Source organism: Camelus ferus, chromosome 32, assembly GCF_009834535.1.
Source record: "Camelus ferus isolate YT-003-E chromosome 32, BCGSAC_Cfer_1.0, whole genome shotgun sequence".
Lineage (NCBI taxonomy): Eukaryota > Metazoa > Chordata > Mammalia > Artiodactyla > Camelidae > Camelus > Camelus ferus.
This window is the reverse complement of record NC_045727.1, coordinates 13,033,870-13,055,815: the sequence shown is the minus strand read 5'-3', so window position 1 is coordinate 13,055,815 and position 21,946 is coordinate 13,033,870. Positions and strand designations below refer to the sequence as shown.

General features: G+C 48.0%; 1 protein-coding gene across 2 annotated transcripts in view; it reads left to right on the top strand.

The window, feature by feature from the left end:
• Window positions 1-1,534: 1,534 nt before the first annotated feature.
• LIMK2 (LIM domain kinase 2) overlaps window positions 1,535-21,946 on the top strand; it is a 50,666-nt gene continuing 30,254 nt past the window's right edge. The window contains exons 1-2 of one of the 2 annotated variants that reach the window (XM_032471531.1): window positions 1,535-1,716; window positions 12,102-12,201. In XM_032471531.1, the coding sequence (XP_032327422.1) occupies window positions 1,701-1,716; window positions 12,102-12,201 (116 nt within the window). In that variant the 5' untranslated portion in view covers window positions 1,535-1,700. Of the gene's footprint in view, window positions 1,717-12,101; window positions 12,202-19,137; window positions 19,313-21,946 lie in introns of those variants that run through there. The other variant, XM_032471532.1, reaches the window with a different exon arrangement.

Genomic DNA, 21,946 nt, shown 5'->3' with positions numbered 1-21,946 from the left:
TTGTTTATCCCCCCACTCCCTGCTGGTGATAGACCACAAGGCTGGAGGTGGGAAAGAAGTAGAATGAGAGTGAGGAGGGAAAAGAGACCTGGGTTCCTTGCTGTGGGGCAGGGGGAGAGGAAGGACTCCCAGGGGTCTTGGTTTCAAGGCTGCCAGTGTCTGGGTGTCTGGGAAAATACAGTGTAACCTCTTTCCATGTGCAGGGCAAGTTAAAGCCCCATCCCTTTTTGCTAGCCATGAGGTGGCCTGTCAGGAGAGCCCCCTGGATCCCCATCACTTTAATTCAATACACAATCTTGTAGCTAGTATAATCAGAGCAGAGATTTCTTCAGAAACTAAAGCCGACTGCTGAAGAGGGTTCCCAGGAATTAATGGAAGTCAGGCACATCGCCCCCACCGCCCCCTCAGCACTTTGCACACTCAGGAGATTAGGAGCCACCTGCCATGCCCAGAGGAGAAAAATCTGACCTGCATCTGCTTTGCACTACACGGTCAGGGCAGGAAGAAAGAACTGTGCTCACCTTTGCTTACTCCATTGTTGGGACTAGAGGCAGCTGGATTGAACTCTGTCCTTGGTGGAAGTGTCGTGAACCATTTCCTTGGGCCCCATCCCTGTCCCTTCCTGGTCATTTGTACACTTTTCTCATGACCTAAATCTGGTCTAAGGAAATGACAGTTGCCAAAGACCCAGCATGAGAGAATCAGATGGGAGGGGTCTCAGGGACCAGCTGATGTGGCTGACCTTCATCACACAGAGGACCCCAATCTCCTCCCAAACCCAGTGAGGGGAAGTGGTTCTCAAGGCACCTCATCCAGCAATGAGCTGCCAGAAGCCATCCTGCTGTCTGTCCTAGGACCTGGTCTAATGCTCTCTTCTCTACAGAGAGGAGCCCCAAAGGCAAATCCAGTCCACCGATATATTTCCTTTGGCCCTTTTGGCATTTTTAGAATTTGAACGTTACCAACATTTTTAAAAGAGGGAAATTTCACCTGAATACCTGGATTTTGGCTTGTCTTTGAAAAATTGGAAGATCTGGTGTTCTGGATTCATTTACATACTTACTTGGTCTGCTAAGGCTGTGCCCCTGAGTGTCAGCTTGTTCACAGTCGCACAGACAAGTGGCTTCTCTGAGCTGGAAGCTCTTAAGAAAAGCTCTCCCTCAACCCCAACAAAGCTATCTGTGTGGTAAACCTGGTTTCTCCATATTCTTGATTCCAAATACTCAACTGGAAAGAGCTTTAAACAGGTGGTTAAGAGTCTGCGTTCCCATCCCAGCTCAGCTCCTAATGAGCTAAGCCATTTTGAGGTAGTTGAGCTTGTCCGCTCTGGTTCTCAGCTGTCTGCATTTGTAAAATGAGCAGAGGGTCCCATGTGTGGCGATCTCCAGCCTGCGCAGTCACTCTCACCAGCTCGGGCACCCACAGAGGGCGCCGCTCGAGCTATGGGGGCTCCAGGGCCGCCGCAGAGCCAGAGCCAGGGGTGGGGCCTTCTCGGGGGCGGGGCCTGGCGGCGGCTGGGGCGGAGCTTCGGCGGGCGGGCCCCGGTGCCAGGTGCGGTTTGGTCCTCCCCGGGCGCCGTAGGCGGCGCATCCTAGTCGCCCCCGGGGCTGAAGATCTCCCGCGCCTGAGGCGGCGGCGGGAGCTGAGCGGAGCTGTCGTGGCTCCCGCCTCCTCCTCTCCATTTCCGCGCCCCCGGGACCATGGCCGCGCAGGCGGGTAAGGAAGGGCCGCCCCGCCCTGTGCCGCCGTTATCTCGAAAGCCCGGGCCCAGGGCGCCCTAGGGAAGCCGACTGCCTCTCGGGGGTTTCGGGCTGAGTGGACCCCTGTGGGGCCCGGCTCCTTGGAGAATTGGGGGAGTGAGCACACCGCTCCCTGAAGACTCGGAGGCTGTAGGGGGCGGCGGTAGAAGGCTCGCGGAGAGGGCGGGCGCATTTGGGTTGGGCGGCTTCCCGCGAGTTGAGGTCCCTGGGAAGAACGGATAATGGGGGGCGTTTATTTTATTTTATTTATTAATTTTTTTTGGTGGACCTGACGAGCGCAGGTCCTCAAATTAGAACTTTTTCTAAGGAAGCTGAGAAACCCGGTTTCCCTAGGAGTGAGGGTTTTGGGGAGTACGAGGAGTACAGGATCCTCAGAGTTGGAGGCAGCTCTGAGGGGACGGAGTTACCCCGGGTTCTGGGTTTTCTGTGGAAAATAAAGGAGAGTGTGACTTTACCCACGGGATCCAAGGCCCCCTGGCGGGTATTTGGTGCCTACGGTCTCCTGGGACTTGGGGTTCTTCGCAGGAAATAAAGCAGTGTGGACTCTCGGGGTTGAGGACATGATTGGGGGTAGGGAGAGAGCAGAGCCTTCTTCCTGGGGAAGGTAGGCCCCCGGGGGACTCTGAGCCGTCTCATGGTCTCTCTGAGACAAGAGAGGAATGTGGCCAAAGACTTTTCTGAAGGAAGTGTCTAAGGGTGAAGGGTAGCTTCAGGGTTAGGTTAGCTGGGCCTGCGATCCCCACCGGTCACCTCACACCACCTGGCAGCTTCCTGCTCTCCGCGCCTGTTCCCCCAGCACCAGGGACTTTCTGTTGCCTGTGTCTCCCAGCCACCTGTGTGAGTGGCCTAGCCTCTAGGTCGACCAGGGTCAGCATCCAGAAGCTTTCTAGAGCTGCTAGAAGGGAATAGTGGAGGAGGGAGGCTGTCCTGGATATCTGCCCCCGCTTCCTGGCTTTCAGCCTCTGGACACTCACTTCCTCCATCCTGAATACAAGGACCAGGCCACCACTGGGTCACTTCCTCACCGTGGGAGCATGGGATTTTCCCTGCATTCTTGATAATAGTCTCCTGGTGAGAGAGGGCTAGGGGTAGAAATGCTCCCTGTGCTTTCCTCTTTTACTTTTTTTTTTTTTTTTTAGCTTCCAGGGTTCTTTAGTTCAGATGAGTTCCTGTGACATTTTTTGGCCTCTGGGTAACATATGTTCACTGTCTTCAACCTTGATTGTCAGAAACTTGTGAAAGATCTTAGAGTGCAATAGTGTTTATTAGATTTTTCTCTGAGTGAACCAGAAAGTTTGTACATTCTTCCATAAGAATATTTGTTGAATGCTTCTGTGCCATGCACTTAGCCAAATACTGAGGAGTATAGTGATGAACAAAATGGACACAGTCGTTGCCTTTGTGGCGCTTACAGTCCTAGAGATGGACATTAAATAATTGAGGTAACAATTGAGAGAAATGCCATAATAACTGAGATGAGCAATTGAGGTAAGTGCTCTATGAGTGGATAGGGAATACCTTCCTGTAAAAAGTAAGTTTTTGCTGACCCCTGAGGATGAGTAGAAGCTAGTCCAGTTAGGAAAGGGCAAAGAACTTTCCAGGCAGAGGGAACAGCAAAAAAAGGCCCTGAGGTAGGGGGGCATATGATGCCTTTGCAGAGCTGAGCGAAGGCCAGTATGGCGTTTTTTTAATGGGGTGAGGAGACTACGGTTCCAAAATTACTTGTTCAGGGTTCCATAGCCAAATAAATGGTGGTAGTCAGAGTTCATATTTTCCAGCTTCAGTTTTGGTAGTTCATCCTCTCTGTATTGCAAACACCAGGATGAAGTTTCCCGTGGAGTCAGAGAAGGAAGTGGGACTTGAAAGTTTTTACTTGTTCTGTCTGAGCTCTGTTCCAAGACAACTAGATTCCTGCATAACAGGAGAATCAACAACAAAGAAATCAAATATTTACTGAGTATCTGTGATGTCTCAGGCACTAGGCTAGGCCAAGCATTACCTCTTAACAAATTTTAACAGATGAAAGCAGGGAGAGGGTTGAGATAATGTAACGCTCCTCACTTTAAATGTAAAGAAACTGAGGCCCTGGGAGGAAAATGGATTTGTCTAGGGTCACTCAACTGGTGGTAGAGCCAGGACTAACCTAGGACTTCTCCAGTGCTTTATCCAATATTCCCAGGGTCTTTGAGACATACAGAGCCTGGCACACAGTAAGCCCTTAATAAATATTTGTGGAATTGTATAATACGTGGTTTGTGCCTTCGAGAAGTTCACTATTTAGAGTCACTGAGAAAAATGGACAAATGAAGGCAAGCGATTTTAAGGCTTGTAGGGGGTAACATTATGGAATTTCAAAAATGAGGGAGAACTTCATACATTCATCCCACAAATATATATTGAGTTCCTACTGTGTGCCAAACACTTCTAGGCTCTGGGGGATACAGGAGGGAGCAAAATAGACCAAATACCTTCCCTCCTGGAGTGTATGATCTGGTGGTGAGAGATAGATAGTAAGTAAATATATGAATATTCTACATCAGGAATAAAGGCTCTGAAGAGAAATGAAGTATGATAAGGGCATAGGAGCAGCAGGAGGTCAGGGAAAGTTCTCTGGTTAATGACATCTGAACAGAGAAATGAAGCAGGGGAGTGAGCCATTTGCACATCTGAGGGAAGAACATTCTTGACAGGGAGTAAAAGAATGAGCAAGAAGGAGGATATAGCTCAAGTGGAGATCCTGGGTTCACTCCCCTAATCACCGCCCCCTAAAGGAAGAAAGAAAAGAAAGAAGAAAGGAAGAAAGAAAGGAAAGAAAGATTGAGCAAAGGCCCTGAGCCAGGAGTGTGCTTGGCATGTTTGAAGAACAGCAAGGTGTCCAGGGTGGCTACCAGATTTGGTCAGGGAATGCTTCTTGAAGGAGGTAAAGTTTGAGAAGTCTTAGGTAGGTTTAAAAAAGGGGGGAGGTAGTGGCAGGATGATATCCTGGTAAGGAAGAAACTGGGAGTAGGATTGCAAAGGCAGGGAAATTCAAGGTCTTCACAAGGGATGTTGAATTGATATGTGTGGTGGAGGCAAAGATTTGGAGGTGTGAGAGTTGTAGGAAGTAGAAGATAAGTCTGAGAGGCTGGGTGAAGCCAGACTGCAGAGGGTTTAATGCCAGGCTTGTAGAATTTTCTGATCTGCAGTAGAGACCATAGATTTAGAGGTGGAAAGAGTCCTGAGGTGGGCATTATTTATTTATTTATTTATTTTTGTAGACTGTCAGTCTGGCATTGGTGGACAGGGTGGATTGGACAAGGGTGAGGAAGGGCACCACTTGAAAGGTGGGTACAGTGGGCCCTGAGCTGAGGTTGTTAGTGATAGGAATGGAGGAGGAGGCACCAATCAAAAGAAATGCCTCATGTCATGGGCAGGGCAGGATGACTTGAATGACTGAATATGGGATGAAGGAAGCAAGGTAGGGTCCAGGAAGGCCAGAAGGCTTTAAAAGCTAAATAGAAACCCATTGTGTTCAAGAAGCAGTGTTAGGCTTTCCACATTCCTGGTGGGTGTCTGCATCTTTGGGAGGCTGGGCTGATTTCCAGTCCAGGGCTGGCTTCCGATCAATGCAAACTTGGGGAGAGGTGCTCGGTCTCAGGCATACTAGGAAGGGGTGGGGCCCACCACCTAGATGTCACTTCAGCATTTCATAAGAATGGATGTGGAGCTGTAGCCATCTCTTATAAGTCTATATTCTCTCCCACTCTTTACTTTTTCTTTATACAGGAGCAAGAATTAGACTCTTATCTATTAATTCACATCCAACAGTAGCTAAAACATGAAACCGTTGCCTGGTTCTATTAAAGTATACCTTGAGCATCCACCCTGGGATTCTATTTTGTCAGATCTTTCTGCCTGTAGTTTATTTTCCCAGGAAAGAAAGTCTAAAATGTAGTTAAAGACATAGACTTTGGAGTTAGCAGACCTGTGGTCTGATACCAGCTCTAACTCTCATTAGTTGAGATATCAGTTTCCTTTTCAGTAAAATGAGAACAATAATAGTCCTTCAGTACTAGTCCTTATTTCTTGGAAGCTTCATATTCAATTAGTTCATGCTTGCGTAATGCTTAGGACACTGCTGGGTCATAATTAGGACTCAAAGTAGTTTTTCCCTGCCATTGACAACAGGTAGAAAACTGCCATCTGAGAATGTGTGGATTGGTTAACCAGTCCTCCAATGAAGAGATTATTTACAGGCCTTCCCCTCAATAAGAAAATGCCTACTCATTCACAGCTAAGTCAACTTGAGGTTGGAAGTGAGAGCCTGAGTGCCCGAAAGCCACAGGAACCATCTGTCTTAGTTTCTCTACCACGTGTCTTGTTACTCTAACAAGTTTGCCCTGCCCCCAGCACCTGGTTTGTCCTTCTCTGCCGCGTCTTATTTTTCTGTGTATCCTTGTCACCCCACAAGTACTCACCACGGGCCCCAGAAGTGCGTGGCCTTGTCTTGCGCACAGACACATAGAAAACATTTGCTCAATTTGTTTTGAAACACTTCTTTCAAATTTTAGACATTAGTGTATTTAGTGCAACCTTTCCCCCTGCCAACCCCTTAGATATATGTGAAAGAAAGAAGAAAAGCTACTTACAATTCAGTTGCCAACCAAGTGCCAGGCACTATGGGAGGCATTTTCACATATAGTATGTTTTTTCTCTTAATCCTTCTGGTAATGCTGTAAGGCAGGTGGTATTATCCTCTTTTTAAAGATTTAGAGACAAGGAAGGTGAAATAGGTGAAGGGGATTAAGAGGCACAAACCTCCAGTTATAAAGTAAGTAAGCCACAGGGATGTAATATAGCGTACCAGGAATATGGTCAATAACATTGTAATAACTTTGTATGGGAACAGGTGGCTACTAGACTTATCGGAATCAACTCATAGTGTATGCAAACATCAAATCGCTCTGTAGTGCACCTGAAACTAACAAAATATACGTCAACTGTATTTCAATTTTTAAAAAAAGTTTAAGAAACAGACTTGGAGAGGTTAAATAATTTGCACAAGGACACAGAGCCAGGTTTCAAACCCGGGTCTAACTCTGGTTCTTCTGCTTGACCTTACACATTTTTCCTAATAAACAAAAGGGCGGAAGAGAGCAGTGGCAGGAATGAAATGTGCTGAGATGCCTGTGGCTGTGCCTTAACCTGAAAAATGAGAAGCCCCTGGTTTGGTGTCACAGACTCTCAGAGTTAGAAGGAATAATTTGATCCCTCTTTTTATGAAGGAAGAATCTAAGGTCCAGAGAAGTCCCAAGGCTCCTTTAGAAATCATGTAATCTTTCTTCCTGAGACACTCCCTTTGGTAATATTTGATAAGCTAGCGAGGAGGAAAACCCTTTGGGATACAGGGGAGAGTATCCAGAGGAACATTAATCATTTTTGTTAGCCTTGTTGGTAGTCACTTCATTAAAATCTGATCTTTTCTCTCTTGGTTGTTCCCTACCAGTTGCTGCCCTGCCCCTCTGCTTCCTCTTTATCCTGGAACAAGTGGGATTTATATACCTGACCTGCCAGTTCCCAGGGGGCCCAGCAGTTACCATACTTGTTGTTTTGTGCTGCACTGAATTGGTTGGGTTTTGTTCCTGGTTTTCATTGTCTAGTGGAACATGAGAAGCAACCAGAGATTCTTCTCAAATGAAAGGATAGGGTCTATGCATGTTGGTTCAGGCCAGGCTTTACGGTCTCATGAGCTCTCAGTGCTTGGGGATTTCTCACCACTTTGAAGTCAGAAAAGGACTAGTTTGCAGAAACTCAGCTCTTAGACCAAGATTAAGGTGAACATTAGTGTCTTGTGGGAAATATACTGGCTTTGAGCTGGGGTACCAGGCTGAGCCCTTCTGCTGAATACCTGTGTAGTCTTGAGCAAGTCTCAACTTGTCTGAGGCCATCTAGGGTCATGAAAATGCAGCAAGTCTGGTAGTCTCAGAACTTGGGTTTGAGCCCCTCCTGGACCAGCTTTCTGGTGGTTAGACAACTCAGTTCTCTTTCTTTAAGTCCATTTTTCTTTCAGGAAAATGAAAGGGTTGGGTTCGAGTAGGTGACTTCTAAAGGCCCTTCCAGCATTATTAACCTGCCACCCTGGTGCCTGCCCCAGTGGATTCAAGGATTGTTTGAGGGTCACATAGCTGATTATTAAGTTGGCAGAGAGAAGGGTATATAAGCTGAATATATTTTATACCAGTATTTGAAAAAGATCCTAAAGGTGAAAACATTTGTAATGAGCCATTTGTTAACAATTCTCACCTTGTTTGCATGGTACACTTACAATTTCTTTAAAACAACAAATCCCAATAATAACTGTGAAGGCATGGTTTTCCGATTGTTAAACACCTAACAAGGGCTCCATATTGTTTGAAACTGCTGGGGACATTTACTCAGTTAAGTTCCCTTTCTGGACTCTGACAATCAATAGCTACTGTTGATAAGTCTGCAAACAGGAGAGGTAAACAATAGAGGGAGAGTGAACAGCCTGGTACGATGCAGTATTTTCTTAGAGGAAGAATTTCCCAGACTGACTGGACTCTTGATTGATCTTCCACTGGACCTCAAAGAAATCTCCAAGACTTTATATTATTATGTTTCGCTTATGTTTCCTAGAATGAAGGTTGCATGAGGGTTAAGATCATTGACTTTAAGGGCTGTAAGGGAGCTGAAGAGGCCACGAGTATTCTTTGGAGGAGAGTCTGGGCTTGGGACCCTGAAGGCTCTGGGTGAACAGTCTTGCTCAGGTACAACATGATAAACTGTGCGTCTACATGTGACTTTATTTGGGGGAGCCGGAAAACATTCTGGATGAATCATCGCTGCTGCCGTTGGAGCTTATCTTTGGAAATTACCTTTGTAGCTGGTAGTTGTTGGATCCAGTTTTCCAGTTAGATTTGTCACACAAAGGAGTGTCTGTTCTGCATCAGGCTTTATGCTAGGCCCTGGAGATTTGAGGATGATCGAGATGCAGTCTTTGCCCCTTGTGGAGGGAGCAGTGTTGCAGAGAGGGAGGGACTGAAGGAGACAAACATAATAAGCTGTAATTACAGAACAAATGATTTAAAACAGGTAATAGAATGAAACAAACATGCCTGCCTTTGGAGGACCATCAAGGAAGGATGGAAGTTTGATTAGGGGAGGAAATAAAGTATCCTAAACACACAGAGTATTTGAGGTGTGAATGTTAGGATGCAAGAACATGAATATGTGTGGCAGGAATAGAAAATAGATCAAGATGTGACCAGTGCATCTCTTTGTAAGGGATGATGAAAGATAAAGGTTCTTTGAGGCCGCCTTGTAGAGAGATGTTCGTTCCTTCAGTTAATGTTTACTGTGGGACTGTACTAGGCCAGGGACTGGTCTTGGTTCCCCTAGTCCTTTGGAGCTGACAATAGCCAGCTTAAATGATGTGTGAGGGGTTTGTGTTCCTGTCTCAGGACCTTTGCACATGTTCCCCCCCCATTCCCAATCTCCAGTTTACCCTTTTCTCCTTTTTGCCTACTTAATTTCTATTCAGCCTTTAGAGCTCAGCTTGGAAGTTACTTCCTTAAGGAATATGTTCTTGTTTGCCCTACCCCACCCCATTTACTTAGTTATGAACTTGATGTTTTCTTCATACCACTTGCCTCAATTATAATTAAAATGATTGTGTTATTGTTTAATATCTGCTCTGTGTTTAATCTCTCTCTTGTTTGCTGCTCTTTCCCGAGCATAGTGTTAGACACGTAGTTGGCGATAAATATTTTCTGGAAGATTGACTGAAGCGTGTCCATTGAATTTAGCAATAAGCTTTCATTGTTGACCTTGGTGAGACAGTTTCAGAGAAATGGTAGGGGTGGAAGTCAGATTGCAATGGATTATGCAGTAAATAGGAAGTGAGGAAATGAGGGCGGTGATGTGTAGACAACTTTTTAATATGTGTAACTGTGCAGTGGGGAAGCAAGTGTGGTGGCCACAGGAGAAAATGAGGTCCAGAGTTCTTTTAATGGGACAGACTTGAATTTATTAAATGACAATTGGAAGGAGTCAGTGGAGAAGGGAGTGGTGGTGGAGATAATGGTGAGGTGGGACAGGGCAGGACAGGAGCGCCATGTCCGGCAGTTGAGTTCTATAGACACTGGGGTATCTGAGTGAGCCAGCCAAGACCGTGCAGGATGCCAGGAAAAGACGCCAAAGACCAGAACTCGGGCTGTGCTGAAGGACAGGGAAGGACTGGAGAGACGTTTGGAAGGTGGAGCCAGAGGGGTGTGAGAAGAGGGAGTAAGGGTCTTGATTTTTGTGCCCCTCATACCTGGCGCAGAGCAGATGTTAAGTGTTGAATGGCTTTATGTTTCTTAAGACTGGAGAGCAAGGCAGGCCCTGGAGACATGGTGTGGCCATGACAAGTTATCTCGACTGTCCTCACAGTGGAAATCCTGGTTCTTTTTGAATTTTGGAAACGGCCAAAAGTCACTCAGAGCCAAGAAGTTGAATTGTTGAGTAACTGGGTGGTCAGGTCAGAGATTGTTCCTTTTGGGTTAAAAAGTAAAAACAAGAAACAAGGTGTGGCTTAAAATAATGAGAATTGCTGGGGGTGGGGCGCAGTGATCTAAAAGCCTTTCCGTGTAAGAGGTCCCAGAATGTTTTACAGTGGTACCTCAGAAGCTTCACAGATTTGGATGTCTGTTCATTAAAAACCCTCTCATTAATTCTCTGTCTCGCCCACTGTCCACAACCCAATTTGAGTGAGTCTTTCAGACTTTCTGCCTTGGAGTTAGTGAGGTTGATGGTGCACTGTCTAACAACTATCACCCCCAAACCCAAAAGGCTCCAAAAAGTCTAAGAAGTTTAGATCCTGGGGGTGATGAGCATGTACGGGAGGGGGCGGGTGGGTCGCGGTTTTCTTCTGCCAGCTTGTCTAACCCTCCTCCGGGGCATGAGGACAGCTGTCTGTGCCCTGGCTGCCCCAGAATGCCGCCAAGCAGTCTTGAAGTGCCCGGAGCCGCGCATTGTCTATTCATGGCCCCTGTGCCTGTGAAACAGGGTCCGGTGACTGTCACTGCGCCTGTGGCAGTCTGGAGTTACCAGGAGAGAACAAAGCTGCATACACGAGGCGCACAAGAGAGTCTTGTAACAACCATGTCCCACTTTCTAGGGCTGAGTCAGGTAGCACAGCTTGATCTCAGCTGTCTTTATTTCAAGAAGTTGGCATCTGAGCCACACCCAGGGGTATTGTGTTCTGTCCCTTTTGGAGGGACACAGGCCGACCCTGTGCCACGCCCATGCTAATCTCTCAGTCTACACAGTACTTCCCCATCCTCCTTCAGCCTTTGGTAAACGTTCCCCATCTTTCAAGGCTCAGCTGCCCCTATAGACACTTTGCTGGCTCCCCCAAGTGGAATGAGCAGGACCTAACGCAGGAGATTGGAACAAGCATGGACTTTAGAACAAGCCAGGCCTGAGTTGGGATGCTGGCCCTGCCCCTTGGCCTGTCAAGCCCGCCCCAAGTTTCAGTTCTCTCGTTCGTTAAATGAGAATAATAATACCTGTCTCACCCGATAGTTTTGAGAATTAACTGAGATTAGGTCTGTGAAAGCACCTAGCACAGTTCTTGGCATGTAGGAGGCATTCGTTAAATGTTTGTTCTTTCCCTTCCACGCTCACAACTTCTTTCTTTGAACTAAAATTGCACTTTGCTTTTGCCTCTGAAATAATATCTCGGTGAAAAATTATAATGTGGAAGAATGTTTCTTTGCGAGTAGATTTTGCTCCTTGAGGAGCAGGGATAATTTATCCAACGGCCTCCAATGCAGAGCTTGGACCCATGGGTGGAACAAGAGGACCCATGATGTTGGTTGAATGCACGAGCTCCTAGATGGAAAGTCTGCACAGCCAGGACATTGGGGGAACAGGAAAAGGCAGCAGCACATGTAACCCAGAGAGGAGACGTTTCTGAGTCTGGGTCCTGGTTGGGGATGGTTGTAGGAAAGGCTGCCCTGAAAAAACAGACCTTGTTCATTTTGTCTACTCAGAACTATAAGCAGAGGCTGAAGGAAAAGGCAGGTTTTGTTCCAGTAGAAAAAGGTACCGCCAGACCGCTTTTTAAAAATTGGAACGAGACTTTTGAGACCATGAATTCCTTGTCCCGGGAGAGAGGAGCAGGCTGGATGAGAGCTCACCGGGATCCTGTGCCCCCAGGAGGGAATCCTGCACCTCACAGAGCATCGCCCGGCCCCTTCAGGATGAGGGTCTATGACTCTGTCTTATTCTACCCAGTAGGAACCCTGTCCCTGTGCCACCTGCTACCTCAGCCTCTGAACCCCTTGGTTTTGTGTGCAGGTGAAGATGCCTGGAGGTGTCGGGGCTGTGGAGACCACGTCGCTCCGAACCAGAGGTTGTACAGGACTGTCAACGAAGCCTGGCACAGCTCTTGCTTCCGGTGAGTGAATCCACGCTCCTGTCTTTGCCAGGGCGCTAGGAGCCAGGCACTATTCATTTTCTAGAAAATACAAAACAAGCTTCTGACTTGAGAGTTTCCATTTCAAGGTAGGGGAGTGGGTGGGGGGTGGGTCAGGGGGCAAAGAGGGATGTGCCGAGGAGGAGGACATGAGCAAACATCAGGTGTGGCCCCCAACCCGACACCAGGTGAGAGTGGAGTAGCCACATGTGGGCCCGGTGCAGCTAGAGGGGAGGGGGGGGAGAGCCCTTTCCAAGGTGTCCCGGCACCCCTACTTCATAGGTGAGGAGACTGAGGCTGAGAAAGAGTGACTTTCCCACGCCTGCACTACTGGTTTGCAGGGGCCTCAAGGGTTGTTTTCAGTGCAGTTGGCAGAGCCAGCTCTTCTTCACCACACAATGCCTTCCTAGTTTCCTGCTTTTTGTTACAAACTTTGTTATAGCTCTTAGATGATTGTTTGGAGGCAGCTTGGTTTCTTGACAGAAACACAGTCTCTAAAGTGAGATTTTTTCCTGCTGTCTGAGGCTCAGTTTCCTCGTTAGGAAAATACGAATGTTAATCATCTCTCTCACGGACTTGTTGAGATTGAATGAACTCACACATGCCAAGGGTCCAGCACATGGTTGGCACCCACTGACTGGTTGGAATCCTGGAGAGTGGGAGCTTGTCTTTGTATCCTCCAGAGCGTGAAACAGTGCCTGGCCCACAGTCATTCCTCCTCGGAGGCTGGGTGGGCATTTGTGGCCCCCATGGTCTGAAGTGGTGGGGCTGTGCTCACGATCTGAGAATGAGAGAGACTGTGGACAGGCACCATGTGCTGTAAATTCCAGCTCCCACACACAGCTCATGCTGCAAAGCATCCCCTGTGCTGATATCAAGTAATTTAATTGACCTTTAAGCACTTGCCTCCACCCGCGGAACTACGTAGGGGGATGGCCTGGAGAGCTCGTAGGGGGATGGCCTGGAGAGCTCTGGCCTCTGAAAGTGTTGGAGAAGAAGCAGCATTTTTCTGCCCCTTCAGCTCTAATTCAGAGCTCTCCAATCTTCTCTGTGGATCTGACTGCCTCGGTTCCTCCTCCTTTTACCCTCAGGGAAGTTGATTCTACTTTTACTTTTGCCTTTTAGTAAGATAGGAGCAGAGTGTCAGCGCTGCAGGGGCCTTTGGCCAGCCCTTTCATTTTACAGCTGAGGCAAACGAGCAGCATCAGAACCCAGTGAGTTCCCAGGCTGGGGCTCACCTTGGCATCCAGTCCATATGGTCATATTTGTTCCTGCTGTTTTCCTATTTGTATGAATATCTTCTACCCAAAATTGTCAGGGGAGAGTATAGCTCAAGTGGTAGGGCGCATGCTTAGCATTCATGAGGTACTGGATTCAATCCCTGGTACCTCCTCTATAAACAAACAAACAAACAAACAAACAAACCTAATTACCCCCCACCCCAAAAAAATCCTCTATCCGGGTAGAACAAGCTAATGTTTGGGAATTTCTGGATTCTCCTAGAACTAGAAGAGCACCTGCTATATGATATGACCCCTTCATATCAGAGATGCAAGGCCTGAAACCAAAAAGACAAAAAGTTACACAGATAGACCAGACCACGGATGACAAGAGCTGGCCCTAGACCTGAAGTCTTGGGTCACTAGTAGATCTGGTGAGATGCTAGCTTGTTAGAGAGCACTGTGTGTGTGTGTGTGTGTGTGTGTGTGTGTGTGTGTGTGAGAGAGAGAGAGAGAGAGACAGACAGACAGACAGACAGAGGGAGAGAGACAGCCATACAGATGCATACACACACACACATGCATGCTCATAAAGAAGTAAGGCACATTATCCTGGTGGAAAAGGGTGCAGACTATAGAAGGGACTGTCTGGTTTCAGATCTTGTCTTCGCAGTTTATTAACTGGCCTTAGGTGACTTCCCTAAACTCCAGGCACCTCATCTGTAAAATGCGGGTAAGAATAGTACTCATCTTACAAGGTTTTGGGGAGAATTAAATGCAATAACCTATATAAAGTCCCCAGCATAGCTCTTGACACGTAGAAAACCCTTAATAATCAGTAGTTGTCACTTTATATTATATTGTGATTGTGTGTCTATATACGCCTACGTGCATACTTTATTTCTCATACCACACTCATTGGTCATCTGATGTGGAGCCTCAGGGATTAAGGTTAACCTTGAACTACCCTGGCACAGTAAAAGATTATGCCTGGGGAGAGTAGAGCATCTGGGTTCAGTCTCCTACATACAGCTTTGCCTCAAGGACAGAGTCTTTTCTGATCCAGCTCTGTTGAAGGGGCGCCTGAGCTCTCCCATGCAGACTGGATAGCGTGGAGCCCTCAGACAGAGCCTGGTGATTTGCCGTGGGGAGACTGGCAGCTTTGGAGCCAATTTGACTTTTGCCCAAATTATTGGAAGATCTTCAGGGCTGAGAAGGACTGTATTTGTCTGACCCCAGAAGCGACCTGTGTTACGAAGAGCACAAGGCACCAGCCTGAATGGTCTCTTAAGGTCTCTTGTGCCCCTGCTCATCTGTGATTCCCTGAGGAATTCGGAGTGTCTGGGTGCAGGACCCTCCCTCCATGCTCCCCAAAGAAATTCATTCTTCCTGACTCCCTTCCAACTTTGCTCTGACCCAGCTGGGCTACAATTACAATAAAGGAAATGACTTTCTTCCCCTTTCCCCTGTACCTTTGTTTTCCTAGTCTCAGGGTGGGGCTGGATATTGAATGGAGAAATTGCTAGGGTTTGGCCCAAACTCCTCCCCTCGCCTTCTCCCTACACTGGCCCATCCCCTGTCTGCAGCCACATCCATAATCCTGCCTCTTCATCCAGATTCTCAGGTGCCCAGGACAATGGGAAGCCACTTAAGGCTGGGACCAGGGACTGTACAGTGGAGGCCAGCTGAGGAACCTCCTGGAAGTAGTCCCGTCTGTAATTGTGCCAGTGCAGTTGGGCACCTGGCCAGGATCTCTCTGATCTCTGGACACTTGGCCGACCAGCCCTCCCGCTTTCTCCTCAGCCTTCGCAACCAGCTTGTTTGCACTTGAAGCACCTCTGGCCTTCCTTTTCCTTGTTCAGTTCCATTGGTTCTAGAGCTGGGGCCGTTCTCTCTGAAGCTCTCCGGAACCTGCTCCCTCTCGTTGGGGGAGGCCAGGAAAGCAGCGGGATCACACGATGTTTGCAGCTGAGGTTAAATTGTGGAGCTGTGAATGACGACCTGATCTCTTGCATGTTGGCAAACCAGGGAACCTGGACAAGTTTTCTGACGATTGTCCTTTCACCCTTGTCAGAGGTGTTTGGCCTAGAAGGAGGGATCATAGGGGGAGGGAAAATCTGCCTCTGTTAGTCCTTATGGCCCCTACCTGGGACTCTGTTGCTTAACCTGGTTCCTGACAACATTGTCAGAGGGAAAACACCACCGTGTGTAAGCCCCCCGGGAACTGTTCTGGGCCTTTCTCAGAATCACGAAAGCAGGCTGTTTGAGTTTTCTCTTTTGAGAAGTGATTTCTAATGGCAGTGCTCTGGAAAAGGGATGATGCAGATAGAAAGCTGTTATTTCATCACCATTTCCTCTAAATTTGTGACTCTTAAGAAAGGCCTGAGAAGAAACCACACATCGTGACCAGACTGTGATGTAATGGGCTGCCTGACGACACAGGATTTTCTGTGATGCTGAAAGTCGTGCTCATTTTCTCACCCACACCCCCATCCAAACAAGCACCGCAGAGTGAGAGTTACAGTAATAGCACCCTTTGTTGAGCGTTTACTCCACGCCAGAGACTGTCCTAAGCATTTCACATACATTATCTCATTTAATTCTTACAACAACCTAATAACTGCGGTACTAGTCCTACCTATTTTATGAGTAGGGACATGGAGGTTGCTTGCTCACAGTCTCAGAGCTAGTAAGTAGGCATAGCTGGGATTTGAACCCAGGCATTCTGACTCCTCGCTTACCAGAGTCTTGCATTCCTGACCGGGGCAGTCATTTCACCTCCCTAAGGCTTGTTTCCTCCTCTGTAACTTCAGGGTAACAAGCACCACACACACTGGTGGTGTCAGATAACATTGAAGGGCATTGGTTCAAAGGCTTCAGGAACTTTCAAGTGTCAGTAAAAATGCTGCTGGATTTCTGGGGCTCCAGCTCCTGGTGTGGGCATTGGTGGAGCAGCCCTGCCATCTGCTGTTGCACTGCAAGTGCTGCTGTGTGTTTATTGACCTGAGTCTTTGATTCTCGTCTGCTTGTTTGTCTAGTTTATCTCTAAGGAAACAGCCAGCCTGCGGGTCATTGAGGCTGGCTGGTGGGCAGGGTGCTAGGGCCTGGCTGACAGAGAAGGGGAAGGACAAACACCTGGGTCTTCCTCTGCCCCCACGAGGGACTCCAGCATGAACACAGAGTGGGACTCCTAGTTTGCAACAGCATGTGACCTTCAACGTGCCTTAATCCTGCTCTGTTCTTTGGGAAGAGAAAACTAAGACGCCATAGAAACCCCACATTGGCTGTCTGGGCCAGAGATGGAGGGATGGAGGAGGGTGGGTGGGACTAGGGTGAAGGGCTGATGTTTATTAAACATTGTATTGGGAGTTCCACTTAGATTATCTGATTCAACCCTCACAGTAACCCTGCAACCTCATTTGATACTAAAACAGAAAAGCCCAGAAAGGTAGAGTAACTTGCCCAGGGTCACACAGAGCTAACATGTGAATTCAGGTCTCCCTGGCTCCAAAGAGGGATCTTCTTTCCACTGTGACTCCCACGAAAGAACAAGACTCAGAGTCAGAAGACCTGGAGTTAAGTCTTAGCTGAGCCAGGCCAGCTGTGTAACTGTGGGCAAGTTCCTTAGTTACTCTGAGCTTCATTTTCTTACATCTGAGATGCAGTGAAAGTAATCCACCCGATGAAGTAGCTGTGAGAATCACGAGGATCACGGAGGGGATGGAGAAGAGCGTTCTCTGCACACCTTAGGGTGGTGTGACGTAAAGCAGCATGTGGCAGCGTTGTGCTCCTTAATTAGCTGTTCACGTTTCATTTTGAGCGTCATCTACAGTATTAAAGCACCCAGTTAACTGCTGATGGGGATATAGATTGGAAATACTGGCCTGACCTCCCAGCTGGCTCCCTCAGACAGGTCATAAGTTGGAGCATTCCTGATAGTGGGCTCTAGTCTGGCTTCCATTCTGTCTCTACCCTGGAACATCCCCTCAGTAGGGTTCCAGAGGACAGCCTCGCTGGTCCACCCACTGGCCTCTCTTCTTCTTGCAAGGCCTCCAAGGCTGCCCTGGAGGTCGTAAAGTGAATCAGAGTTTGCAGTCAGGCTGCTTGAGTTTCCATCCCCACTTCTCTTGAGTCACTAGCTTATCCTTTCTTTGACCACAGTTTCCTCATCTACAAAAGGGTGAAATGGTTCCCACCTCAAAAGGTTGTTGTGCAGACTAAATTTAACATGTATTCAAAGCCCTTACTTAGCACAGTGCCTGGCCGTAATTAAGTTTTAATAGATGCTAGCGTTTATTATTAGTGTCTTTGTCACTCTTTAAATGTTCCCTTCCCTTGGCTTCCCTGACATGCCACACTCCCGCTCGTGTCCTCCCCTTCTCCGGTCATTCCAATTTGCTTATCCTCCTCTGTCCAGCTCTGAAATGTTGCCATCCCCCCAGGCACGTTTGCCGATTTCTCCCTCTGTCAGGGTGAGAGTCTCACCCTCGCCTGGGGCTCCCATCTCCTCTGCACACTGATGACCACATACTCCACATACTGATAGAATCAATATCTTCAGTCCAAACCTTTCCCCTGAGTTCTCCACTAGCTCACCTGCTGTCAACCTCACATGTCCATTTGGATGTCTTGCAGGCATCCCAGACCCAGCTGGACTTTCCAAAACTGGCTCCTCTTACACTGTAACCTGTCCTGTTGAGTGGCACCAGCATCCACCCACTGCCCAAGCCAGAACCAGGTGTCCTTCCCAGTACTCCTCTCGTATCCTCCAGATCTAGTTCGTCCGTTTTCTCTCCAGGTTATATTTTGAATCTATTTCTCCACCCTGCTCCAGGCTACCATCCTCTCTCACCTGGATGACCACAGTAGCCTTCTAACTGTCCTTAATCACTCTGCACCCCCAGTCCATCCTCCACAAAGCAGCCAAAATCAGTGATTTTTTTTTTTTTTAAGTCTGACCACATCACACTCTCATCTCTCGGTCCTTATATAGTTGCATGATTTTCCAGCATTTTTAGATAAAGGCCAAAGCCCTAAGTGTAGCCTGTAGAGCCCCCCGTGGTCCGGCCTCTCCCCATAGCCTCCTGTTCTCCCTACTTCAGCCTCACCGCTCTTCTTTACAGGTCCAAAACGTGCCCTTCTTCCTTCTGACCGGGCCTTTGCTCCTGCTGTTCCCTCCACCTGGAAAGCCCTCTCACCTTCTTTTGGCCTAATTAACACCTGCTCACTCTTCGTATGTACCTGGATGAGAAACGGATATCTCAGGGAAGTAGTTAACAAAACAGGTCATGGCCCCTGTTTTATGCTTTCACAGATCTTCCCTTTGAAGCTTTTTTTGTGGGTTTAATTTTACATGTATTCATCTGATCATCTCCCTAATGACATCCTGAGACCTCTAATGTGTCAGCATAACTTGGTCAGGGACCACGGGGCTCTTTGCCCCCCACATGTCACCACTGGGCACGTGTTGGCATGGGAGGGATACTTGTCGAATGAATTGCCGGGGTGGCCAAGAGATGTGATGTAAGCGTGGCCTTTCCCTGCCCTTCCCCTTCCCCACATCCTTCCCTCAGCAGTCACTGTGGCTGCGGTTACTGTAATCGGCAGGGAGGAATTGGTTCCAGACATTAGGTTGTTTGGGAAAATTGCCTGCAAGTCTCGAGGTGAGCAGTTAAAGATTTGTCTTCTGTCCCCGAAGGAGCCAGAGAGGCTGACCCAGGAGTCCTCCTGCCCAGCAGCAGGTCTTGAGCTGTCCTTCTCTGCAGGCACAGTCTAGATGGGAGCAAGCCCTGGAGAGAAAACCAGTGAGTTCAGCTGCTCCAGCCCAAACTAGTTATGACTGCCCTGAAATCTGACAAATCCCAATTCTAATCGTAAGTTTTAAAAATTTTGTTGTTGTTTTTTTTTTAATTTTTAGAAATCTTTAAAGGGTGGCATTAGCTAAAGATGCCCATGAAGTATAAAGTGGAAAAAAAATTTGTCTTTTACTTGTGGGTGATTTATGGCAGCTACTGGGTGGATAGGTTAGCAGTTCTTAAAAATGAAGTTTGTCCTTTGGGAGTTAAACTAGTTGGATCCATGTGTAATGAGAGCCGTCTCGTGTGGTAGTTAAGAAAGGCTTGAGAACCAGATTTCTTCGGTTCAAATCCTGGTCCTGCCATTTATTTGCTGTGCACCGTAGGCAAGTTACTTACCCTTTCTGTACTTCATTTCCTCACCTATAAAAGGGAAAAAGTGACCTACTGCCTGCTTCCTAGTGTTATGGTGAGGGGTGGATGAGTGAAGTCGTGTGTAACCCAGAGTAAGCACCCATGGCTGTTAGCCATTTGTTACTGGCTACTAGGGAGCCAAACGTCTCCCAGGGCTGAATTGGTGATTGTTACGTATCTAAAGGAGTCATGATTTTTCTCTTCTAATTAAAAATTAGTTTAAAAACCAGTAGAATAATGAGTGGCCAGCAGTGAAAAGTCAGTGAGGCAAAACTAGAAGTATGTCCACACAGAGATACTGATTCTGGATGTGGTCACCAGAAGGGTGTTCTTTGTTGCAAGTGGGGCTAGTTTGGCTGGCTCATTACTGCTGGAGTGAAGTTTCTCTCCGTGGCTGCTCATTTCCCTTTATTGTAAGTCGGTGCTCACAGTGCAACCTAATTCGGCTGCCTGGGATTCTTGATTAACAGGAAGGGGCTGGAGGCAGTACATGTGTAGGGGATGTGGGGGTTCTGATTTCAAGTGTTAGTTTGTCAGTGGACAGTAGGTTGATAAGTGGTTAGGATACACCCATCCTAGAATGTCTACACCTCTCTGGGTACTACAAAGTCCTGTTTCTGGGCCTAAAAGGCCAAAAATGAGGCCTAGATTAGGATCATTTGTCAAGGTGACACTAGCCTTGGAGAGTGTCTGGGTGTTCAGCCAGCCAGCCTTTCTCTGACCCCAACCCTTCAGCATTGGCCTCCTGGTGTGGAATTTTTTGCTACCCTAACTCCCTTTTACAGAGGAAGAAATTGAAGCCCAGAGAAGTTTAACAGCAGGCTCAGATCACACAGCAAGTTTTGTTGTTGGCCAGGTCAAATTTTCAGGCCTTCTCTGCCAGGCATTGCCTGGAGATTTGTTCAGTATCCAAAGCATTTTTTCCTGATGCAGCCAGGAGATGAGAATCTGTGTAAACACAGCATTTGACCCTGAATGTTAGACATTTAATTTTGTAATATTAATATCAGAGAGCAACAGTGGATAATTACCTACAAGGGGTTACAACCCCATCCTTATGTACTTACAGCCCATACAGCAAATCTCAGCTGTTAAAATGACCACCTCGGGAGAGATGTGGCCTGAGGATGGGGCCGTGGTCTGCTGTTAATGCACACGGGTCGGCCAGCGGACTTCGTGTGGATGGACACGTAGCCAGGTGCAGACTCGAGAGGTGAATGCCCCCCATGGAGAAAAACCTGCAAAGGGCCAGCGCTGTCTTTGCTGTTTCAGGCTCTGTGTTCTCTTCATTGGGAGCCTCTGCGTGTTAAATACTCTGATCACTGCTCACTGCCTGGGGATGACCTGGCTCGAGGTCAGCCGTGGTCCCTTCTGCCATCCCAGCCTCTTCCCCGCTCACTCCTCACATGTGCCTGCCGCTGCAGCTTTCAAGACCTTACTCTGTTACGCCTCAGTGCTTTTGCACATGTTATTCCTTCAGCTGGAGTGCCTCTTGTCTGCCTGGCGATCAGCCCGTTAGGTTCAGGCGAGACAGCCAGGCCTCTGGAGGAGCCTCCCCAAGTGCACCCTCACTCTTTCCCCACCGATCAGAGGAGACTTTTTCTCTCCCTTTGTCGTTCTCCTCGTATAACCTCAGTCACGGCCATCATCATCCCTCTTAGAGTATGAAATTCTCTGTCTGGAGCCACATCTTGTTCTCCTTTGTGTCCCAGAGCTTGGCTGAGTGCTGAGAACGCGGTGGGCACTCAGTGCTTGTTGTACAAAGTATGTTTTTGTCAAACGACCACCTCTCTCTTTAGACACTTGCATAAAGCCCTTCCAGTGCAATCACCACTGTCTCTTTGCTCTGCAGTTTTGTCCCAGGCAAGAGCTTTTCTTTCGAAGTGGGGGCATGGAATAAGACCTCTGTCTGTGTCATTCCAGAGTCTGAAACCAGCAGCACTGCGGCCTCAAGGGATGGCGTGCCTTCTGCACTGCCCAGCCCACTGTGCTGATTTCCTTGTAGTTTTCCTCCAAGGCCTGAAATCCCTCTTCCCTTGGGTAGCGCTGGAGGGGTTGCTAATAAACTTTGTTTCTCCACACTCCTCTCCATCACCAGGAAAAACCTCTGAGTGCCTCAAGCCGGATTTGAATTAGGGGGTTTTATTCTACATGTCAGTCACCTGGTCCTGCCTCCCTGGGGCTGCCCAGTCACGATTCTGCTTAGATCCTAGGGTGCCCCACTCCGCTCCCATCAGTAGCACTGACTCTTAGCGCAGCACCAGCTCTTTCTGAAGTTAGCTCATGTCAGCCCTTGTG